Source organism: Sinocyclocheilus anshuiensis, unplaced genomic scaffold, assembly GCF_001515605.1.
Source record: "Sinocyclocheilus anshuiensis isolate Anshui unplaced genomic scaffold, SAMN03320099.WGS_v1.1 scaffold1049, whole genome shotgun sequence".
Taxonomy (NCBI): domain Eukaryota; kingdom Metazoa; phylum Chordata; class Actinopteri; order Cypriniformes; family Cyprinidae; genus Sinocyclocheilus; species Sinocyclocheilus anshuiensis.
The window spans coordinates 1,192,597-1,202,596 of NW_015557197.1; the positions used below are offsets into that span (position 1 = coordinate 1,192,597).

Sequence of the window (10,000 nt, forward strand, 5' to 3'; positions counted from 1 at the left end):
TACGGCAACTGCGTCCATGTTTAACACTTCTCATAGCTATGTGAAAATAAGTGTATAATTGTAACAGTTCATTGTTGGAGCTGAGCTGAATGAGAGAGAGAGAGAGAGAGAGACAGAGAGAGAGAGAGATGCAGAGCGTGTGCAGAGCAGTGCGACGCGAGGAACAGTATTAAGAACCGCTGCTTTAGAACATTGATTTTGAAACTTGTGAATCCATTAGAATTGTTAGAAGACAGAATCGCGATTCATATATGAATAGATTTTTACGTGCACCTCTAGTTTTCTCTTCCTCTTCTCTAAAGCAGCGCAGCATGGCCTCACTCCCTTTGTTGTCTTTTCCCGAGGGCGGGGTTTATCTGGGTTTGTGATGTCACGAACCCGGGAAGTAACTCGTTGTAGTCCCTACCAGCCGTTTTTGTAGGAATTAAACTGCCAGAATTTTAAAAGACGATATCTCCATTTGCATTGAACTTTCAGCTTCGTAACTTTGCAGATATTGTTTATGCTCAAACAGCAACATTACACACTAACTAACGTTAAAAAAGTGAAATCGCAATGAACCATCCCTTTAACATTTAGGAGCACATTAGCATATAAATGGCCTGAAAGCAAACACGTCAACTAAAAGTCACAAAACCCAGGTGTCAAATTACAAATAGCATTTTTAAAAATCATTGGTTTATGTAAACGTGCTAGATGGATGTCTTTGACCATTGTGATGCATCTAACTGTTTTAAAAAAAAACACTAACATTTATATTAAGCAGGACATTGGGTACGTTTAATATTGTAATTCTCATTCTAGAGAGCATCTGACCAGATATAAATGCGTAAAATCAATATTTACATTTTAAATGTGCATATCTACTAAAAGCGAATTCTGTCAACTTTTAGGATTACATTAGCATTTAAATGGCCTGAAAGCAAACGCATATTGAATAAAAGCCACAAAACTCAAGTGTCAAATAACATGTAGCACTTATAAAAAAATAATTAGTTTATGTAAATGTGCTTGATGAACGTCTTTGACCATTGTGATGCATCTAGCTGTTTAAAAAACAATCAAATTGAAATTGGCATTGACATATTTCCTATTAAAACAGGACTTTAGGTAGATCAAAAAGCCAATTTTTGATAAAATATTGTCATTTTGTCAATATTGTCAATATTGTCTAATTCTCATTTTAGAGAGCATTTGACTGGACATACATGTGTAAAAATCAATATTTTTCTCCATTTTCCCAGACTGTACATTTTAAATGTGCATATTTTCTAAAAGTGAATTTTGTCAACTTTTAGGAGTACATTAGCATATAAATGGCCTCGAAGCAAACACATATTGACTAAAAGCCACAAAACTCGAGTGTTACAAAGAGCACTTTTAAATGTATTTTGAGACCCCAAAGCTCAAGTGCAAGAATACTGTGTGAAATCATAATTCTTTTAAAATGGCAACAGATTTTTGAATATGAGAAAGGACCCCACTTGAATATTAAAAAGCGACTCTAGTTCAGTTGCTAAGTGGACCAAGTTCACCCTGACATGAACTGAACCAGACAGACTGTGTGTGAGAGCCACATGAGTGTCTCATGACAAAAGAGGACAACTCCACACAAGTCTACCTTGCTGCGTCACTTGCACCTCATTTACATTCAAACCAGCATGCAAGGAAACGAGACGATACTTCCTAGGTCAAGAGCAGCCACAACAGTGACAGCAAAGCATGCATGATACAGCCACCGCTCAAAACATGCCGACTGCAAAAGCAGAGCCATAGGCAAAGGTTTATTGTTGAAAAAGAGTGAAAATAGTGTATTTAAAGAGTATAAAACCTAAAACAGTGTAATTTACATGTTCACACAGATGCAAGACAGTACATTATGGAAAATGAATATTTTTTTTTTTCAAATGTTACATTAAAATATTCATTCTCTCTGATACAATGTGGTGTTCTAGAACAATAAAAGACATTACGTGACAGATGAGTCATATAACTTCCATCACAAACAGAAAACACAACACAGAGACAGACACCAACTCCCAGCATGCACTGCAACGGTGGGGACACATGCTCCCATTTGCATTCCAATGCCATTTCCAAAGCTCATGTATGGGACTTCAGAAAGTAACATTAAGCATACATGTACATCAGTGTTAGGAAAAAGCTCAAGTATCCCTTTTATTTGCCTGATGTGGATGCACTGGCTGTGTTCGGAATGGAATACTAGCTTCTTGCATACTGTGAAGTACACAGTATAATGCCTGCTACTGTTTGAAAACAGTATGAAACAGGATGCAATATGCAGTGAGAATGTTTCAGAAAGTAGTATGAAGTGACGAAGTGAAGTGACGTGACATGTGGCCAAGTATGGTGACCCATACTTGGAATTAGTGCTCTGCATTTACCCATCCAAAGTGCACACACACAGCAGTGAACACACACACCCGGAGCAGTGGGCAGCCATTTTTGCTGCGGCGCCCGGGGAGCAGTTGGGGGTTCGGTGCCTTGCTCAAGGGCACCTCAGTCGTGGTATCGAAGGTGGGAGAGAGCGCTGTACATTCACTCCCCCCACCTACAATCCCTGCCGGTACGAGACTCAAACCCGCAACCTTTGGGTTACGAGTCCGACTCTCTAACCATTAGGCCACGACTTCCCCATAAAGTCAATGGTGCATTGTTAGCATGACTGCATTACACTGCATGTTTAATTAAACAAGCAGTATGCAGAAAGCATCTCAGAAATGAATAAAAACTTTTTTGATGTAAATACATAATTTGGTACAGTGTTGTTCTTGACAAATGAAATAAAACTAAAACCAAATTTTTTTTTTTATTAAAATAAGGCTTAAATAAAATTAAATATTACATTAGAAATGAGAAATTAAATTATTAGAAATTAAACACAATTAGAAATGTTACCTTTGCAACTAACTGTAATAAGTTGAAGTACTAAAATTACTAAAACTAATTCTGAAATAAAATAAAATAATTCTAAATATGGATAAATACTAGGGATGAACCGATGTATCGGCCGCCGATATTTATCGGCCGATTTTGGATTATTTTAAAGCCATCGGCATATCGGAAATAGCATGAAAAGGGCCGATACCGATGGTTTATTAATTAACTGCATGGAGACAACGAGTTGCATATTGCATAATCCAACGTTTTTCTCTGGGCAAAATAATTAAATACTGGCCAAAACAAAATAAAATCTGTACAAAATATAGTTTGTCAGACGGCACAGTACAGCCTATGCATCCAACGAGTGAAATGCCCACGCTCAGCTGTAAATTCATCAGTCGCAATGGCAATGCACCGGCATTAGAGTTTATCCGAGGATAAGTCACGAACCGCCAAGCATTAGGCCTACATTTAAGTGAAAATGAATGGCAGGTTATATGCAGCTTTTTGTTTGAAACCAGTGTAGAAAACGTATTGACACAAGGTCACATCACGCACCTGAAGTGTTTCTGCGAACGGAGAAAACTGAAAAAAACTATATTGGCTACATGAAAAGGAATATATAGGCCTATAGACAAAATATATTTCACTTAAATCATTAACAGATTAACAAAACGAAAGAAAATAATTGTGCTGAGTTTCAGATAATAATGCACTCCGAAGTTCACGGGGGAAAAAACGAGACGGCAGAAAGCCGTTTTCTTTATTTTGCAAAAGCTTTACAGTTTTGAATGATGTTTTGCTTCTATCTGTATGACCAACCAGCATTGTTATGACCATAAATTAGCCTACCCATAACAGTTGGGAAAACAATGCAGTGATCGCATCGGTGCCTCACACGCACATACAACAAATTGTTGCTAATTTGACATCGCAGCCTGTTCATTATCAAAATAAAATACAGTTAAAGAAACATAAAAATGTACACAGCTCAATTTAAATAGTCCGTAGTACAGTCTGTGCCATTCAGTGTGACCAGCGCCTCACTGCTGACATAGCCTATATGTGAAGGATGATGTTTTACGTCGATAATGCGAGTGAAGAACAAAGCCTATAGTTTAATAATAGGTTAGCATCCAGATACTTCGCGAATATGGAAACATTTGGATTCCTGCAGAATGAGAGAGGTAGGCTTCAGTTTTGTTTTTAAATGAATTCGTTTTGGCTTGACGCTTATATTTAGCACAACTTTAGAGGATTTGTTGTGGAGAGAAGGGAACTAAAATAGCCTAATCGTGTTTGTAATTTTGCTTTAATTTACTGGTATTTTAGCCTACATTATTTCTGAATGTAACAATAAAATGCAACCTACAGCCTATTAATTTAGGCTGTTTTTTTCCCCTCTCAAAACGCTTAGGAGTAGAGTTTTTTTTATCCATGCTGAAACATTTTTAAATATCCTGAAAAAAATACTTTAATGTTTTTGATGCGTTGACAGTTTTTTCCTATGTTTAATACACTTGGTCTTTGCTAAATCTAGAAAAGATGATGCTGTATTGGCTATGACTAAGCGAGATCAAGACTCTCTTCATGATTTTTTTGTCTTTTTGAGTAAATAAAACGCTGTACTCTATTATTATTATTATTATTATTATTATTATTAGCAAAGTGCAAGTTTAAAAAACAACGTTATTAACCAGTATGTTTTCTACTCAAACCGGTTTCACAGAGGAATGCAGGAACAGAAACGTTCAAATACCGATTCTGCTCGGAGTGAACCAATCTTTTTTGTTTCTCGTTTTTAAGCCCTGCTTTATGCAATTGACCAATATCGGTATCAGAATCGGCCAACAGTTGTTTGTTAAAATCGGTATCGTATCGGCCAGAAAAAATACTATCGGCGCATCCCTAATAAATACTATATTAGTATATAAATAAAAAATAAAATGACATTTAGTGTAAAATGCCATAAAAAGGAAAGAAAAGGGACGCTCAATCGTCGTGGAAATTGAAAGGTTAAACCAAGACCATTGCATTATGGGATACAGAACCCAGCCTAGCAAACTGTTGTATACCGCACATTTTGGAATATATAGTATATCATGCATACAAAATATATTTTTATTATGTGTTTAGTATGATAGCATACCATTCCAAACAAGCGTACCAACTATGAAAATAAAATAAAAAATCAATGTGAATGATTTTTTGCCAACTTTTTGGCTTGGCAACTTAAATTCTCCTACATTTTCCCCCCAAACCGCAGCACATCCTTCAAATAGCACCAATCCAAATGCGAATTGTAACACGGCCCAAGTCTGAGACCAGGGCGACACACTCATTATTTGAGTTAATTACTTGTTTCTTCAGAGATTGGAGCCGTAATTCCAGATTTCACACTCTCTGTTAGGCAGAGAGGAGCCTGGGAGATGCAAACACAAAGCAAACCATCAGAAGTTTGGGTGTGCATTTCCTCAGCACATAAAAGGGATACAACAGCTGTCTCTAGAAAAGTGGGCGATCGGTTTTCAGTGTGCTGGTGTGTTTGTCCGCTGGCCCGTGGTGCAGAGAGCGAGGCGTCTGCCGTGATGAGGTGCGCCTCACCTCGTCAATTTCTTGGGTTCGGTGAGAGGGGTTGGTGGGGGCAGGGGTTTGCTCGTGTTAGGCTCCAGCTGGTGAATGGGGGAGTTGGGGATGGGTTCGAGGCGGTTGGGCTGGGGCTGGCCGCTCCCTGTCCCAGAAGCCTCCACATTGGCCCTAAGATTGGCCGAGCTGCTGAATCGGGTGGCTGATTTGTCATTCTTTCGCTTTTGCTACATAGGACGACAAGAAAAGCAAACAAAAAGAAAGTTGGGAGAGCTTGACGCTCCATTTTTGAGAGGTTCTCCTAATGATTGCTTCCTAACAAACGCCCACCCTGAAAGTCAAGCTCGCAACACTCAGCAGAGGAAGCATCAGTCGCTCTCAGCCAATCAAATCAAAATGAGTCGAAAGAGATGTGTCAGAGGAAGAGGCTGTTGAAAATTTCAGACTGAAAGAAGAATGGCTTGGAAAGCAAAGAAGAACTGGATGTCTAAACAGGAAGAGAACGCGGAGTAACGAGAGACAATGACAGTCACACGTGAACACACACATACATAAATACACATGTAATCACCGACACTTGGAAGTTATAGAACACAGATGAGGGCAACGGTGAAATATCTGGTCAAACAGAATGACATTGTTGAGACTGGGTCAGGAACTGCTGTGACGTATGGAACAAACATCATTTTCTCTCAAGCTCTGGAAAAACAGGATTTTGAGTCACTCAAAAATGAAAATCCGGTCATCATTTACTCACCATCGCGTTGTTTCGAACCTGTATGACTTTGAATCTTATACTGGCTCTTTTGTATGCAATTGCAAGGCTTTTACACTTCAAAATGGACGCAAATGGACCATGAAAAGTTCATAAAAATAGTCTTGAGCTTATACGATTACTTTTAATTAAACTATTTAAAAAAAATGAATCATTCGCATTCATTGATTCACTGAGAATAACCAAAATAAAATTTAAAACTATTCAAAATGGTTTTTAATTAAAATAAATCTGAAATAAAATAAACTACAAATATAAGATGGAAAACGTAAAAACCTAAACAAAAATTTGAAAATTAGAAATGTTGCCTTGGCAAATAAATTAAATAAATACATTTAAGTACTAATTTAAGCACTAAAACTGCTAAAACTGAAACTGAAACAAAAGCTAAATAGAAATATTAAAAAATAACAAACAACAAAATTGCTAATACTTGAACTTCAATTTAAATAAAAAATAGAATGAAATATAAAATGAAAACCTAAGTGAAAATATTAAAATACTAATAAATACTATTTTAGCATAAAATTATTAATTCAATATTTTTTGCATAGGTGGTATGGTAGTATTTCATGTCAAACAAGTTTTCAGACTACAAAAATTAAATAAAAATAACATTTCATTCACCGATAAGAATAAGAAAATATATCATACAGCTTCAAGAGAATTGAAAATTGTATGCACTAATTTTATGATACTTTCATGTGAGTTTTTTGTCCCTTTTATGCTTGAAAGCTTCTGTCCCTGTTCACTGCAGTTGCATGGAAGAAACCATCCAGTATAATATAATACATTTTCTGTTTCCATGCAGGTTTGGAATGACATGAGGGTGAGTAAATGATGTCAGAATATTCATTTCTGGGAGAACAATCATAATAATAGTGAGTGTGTGTGTGTGTGTGTGTGTAAGAGCTCCAGCATGCTCCCAGTGAACAGTGTTTCCAATGAACTGCAGTCCGGCATGTCAGTTGTATTGCCTTTGATTGCACCCCAGCAACACTCCATCCTAACCAGGCACAACACATCTACTAAAGCCATTTTCACAGTAAACAGAGCATATATGATGTTTAATATACAGTTGTAGAAAAAGGATTTTTATCAAAAAAGTGGAACCAAGTGACTGTCATGATATCTGTGCAGCTGGTTGGGAACTCCAATTAGCAATGTACGCAAGTAATTTATCACTTTTTGCTTTTTTGTGTCATGCCTGGCTAGAATACAGTGTAAGAAATGACATTCAAGATGAACTATCAAGCCTCATTCACTGCTGTCATTTCCAAAACTTAGTGAGCTGCCTCGCTGTCTACTGTCTATATATTAGACACAATGTAAAGACGATGTATAAACATATGAACATGCATTTCATTCTATTTCTTTGTGTTCTGCCAAGCTTTTTTTTTTATTTTTAATTTTTTTATAAAAGAGTACATCCCATGCGAACAGCCAGCATCCAAACTAATATTGAGACTAAGCAGATCACTAGGTTTTGGAACAGCAACTACATCTTAAACTAACCAACTACCAGCTCCACACACAAGGACACAGCAAAGTACAAAGAAGAACTCTTACCTTGACAAGAGGGTTAATGACACCAACATTAGGATTTGTGTTGAATATTTTGTTGAAGTTGGTCTCTCTGTTGACAAGCTCCAGCTGGTAAAACTTTTTGTCATCCTGGAAGGAAAAGTAGATCTCTCTTGATATTCATGGACAATATAACATCACTGACATAAGAGCACCATTTGTCTCCAGAACACGTGACTCAACACAAACATCTGCTAGTTAAGTGTTTTGCAAGATTAAATATATGAATAAAAATTAATTGTAAGCTTCTATTCAAAATATTTCATGTAAATATTTTATTTGAATAAAAATATTTTAACAAAATCACAAAACTAGCCATGACACAATGTGAATTTAAAATATAAATGTATACATTTATATATAAGCAATATAAAAAAAAAATACTATTTCATGTAAATATTTTATTTTAATAAAAATATTTTAACAAAATCACAAAACTAGCCATGACACAATGTGAATTTAAAATATAAATGTATACATTTATATATAAGCAATATAAAAACATAGGCTACATTTGAATTAAAACTGGATATTTTTGAGTTCCCACCACCACTTATGTTCCTCATCTAACAATTCTGACTTTTGTTTTCACAATTGCAAGTTTATTTCTCAGAATTTGGACTTTTCTTCTCATAAGTATGAGTTTAAATCATGCAGTTCTGAGTTTATAGGTAATTGTGACTGTTTTATCTTGCAATTCAGTCTGAATTATGAGGAAAAAAAGAGTCACAATTACCTTTATTTATTTATTTATCCATCCATCCTGTAGCAGAAATAAGCTTTCATACATATCCACGTAACTACAAAAGTTAAATAATCGTCAGTATCAAACCATATCTATGTTATTTTCATTTCAGCTTTGGTTAAGTAATTCAACTTTACTTGTAATCATTTGTATGCGTCACTGATTTTAAATGGTTTCAATGCATCAGGTAAATTCACTGTTAAAAAAAACAGCTTACTGGTGTAATTTTAGCAGGTGCTAGTGCGATTTTATTGTGGTCTGAATCTGAAAGATACAAGAAACATAGATGCCAAACGTCTAACACAGCTATTTTATGAGCAAAGAAAGTCTTTTTCGTAAACCACCATTGTTTTAAGGGGTGACTTTCATAGAAAAGTGGTTGTCACTGTGTCTAGAGCAGGATTAAGCTGGTCTTTTCAGCAGGGTTGTCTGTCCTGAAATAGACCTATCCCTCCAGTCTTGCGAGACTCTGCTAATCTCAGCAGGACCGAGCACCTGTGGGATACCTCGTCTTGTGTAACAACATTCACAGCTGAGAAATTTCACAATAAACCTGAGATATTGTGAATGAGCATGTCACACTTCTTAAAATGCTCTTACCACCAGTTTCTTGACCAAAGCTTCTCTCTCGGCCACCATATCCTTCAGTTCGGCTATTGTCTGCAGATCTTCAGGCCTGCTCTCTCTGTTCCGGAATTTGTCTTCTGTTCCCTCCAACCTGAAAAGCAAAGACATTTTATTTAGGATGAGATTGTACAAACTCTACAACCATTACATCAGTGGATCTTAATGTCTTTATTATTAACATTTAACATTGTTTTTTATTATTAGCATTTAGCATTGTTTTCCCCAGTCCAAGATGGTGGATGAGGAAAGAAATGTAGAATACAAATGAACTTGCATATCAACCAGTTAATGAAAATGATCAAGAATTGACCTTTTTTTTTATAGATTTTTTTGTGTTTTCATGTTCATTAAAGCATTGCTGCGTTAGCTTAGCAACATGCTAATGTAACAATTTTGAAATCAATTGAAGTAGCATGCAAAGCACTATTTGTGTAGGCAGTGGAGTTGCTAACTATGTAGAACACTTCAAATTGTTCACTTAAAGTTTCCATGATTAGGATGCTGTCTAGGCAGCAAGATGAGTCACATGGTTTAGAAATTGAGCTATCAACCCTCTCGCCACTCTGTTTACAATCAGTCTGTCATCTGTTTGGGCTTGTGACTCATTACTGAGAGTGAAATTTGACTATTCTGACACTTTAGCTTAGTTAGAAAGCAAAGCTGACGGCTGACGGCTGACGGCTTTGTGCTTTGAACACAGAATGACTTAAACACCACTGGTAATATCACTGTGATGATATTGGCATCTGCCTTTTATTTTCTCTACTTCACATTGTATT

The 10,000-nt window shown here is 36.2% G+C and overlaps 1 protein-coding gene across 3 annotated transcripts in view; it reads right to left on the minus strand.

Moving 5' to 3' along the window:
* The window catches only part of LOC107678849 (protein FAM184A-like), a 156,372-nt gene that overhangs the window by 4,438 nt on the left and 141,934 nt on the right, over nt 1-10,000 (minus strand). For 2 of the 3 annotated variants that reach the window (XM_016474273.1, XM_016474274.1), the window contains 3 exons: nt 9,195-9,312; nt 7,835-7,939; nt 5,509-5,717 (listed from right to left, as the gene is read on the minus strand). In XM_016474273.1, the coding sequence (XP_016329759.1) occupies nt 5,509-5,717; nt 7,835-7,939; nt 9,195-9,312 (432 nt within the window). The remainder of the gene's footprint in view (nt 1-5,508; nt 5,718-7,834; nt 7,940-9,194; nt 9,313-10,000) is intronic. The other variant, XM_016474275.1, reaches the window with a different exon arrangement.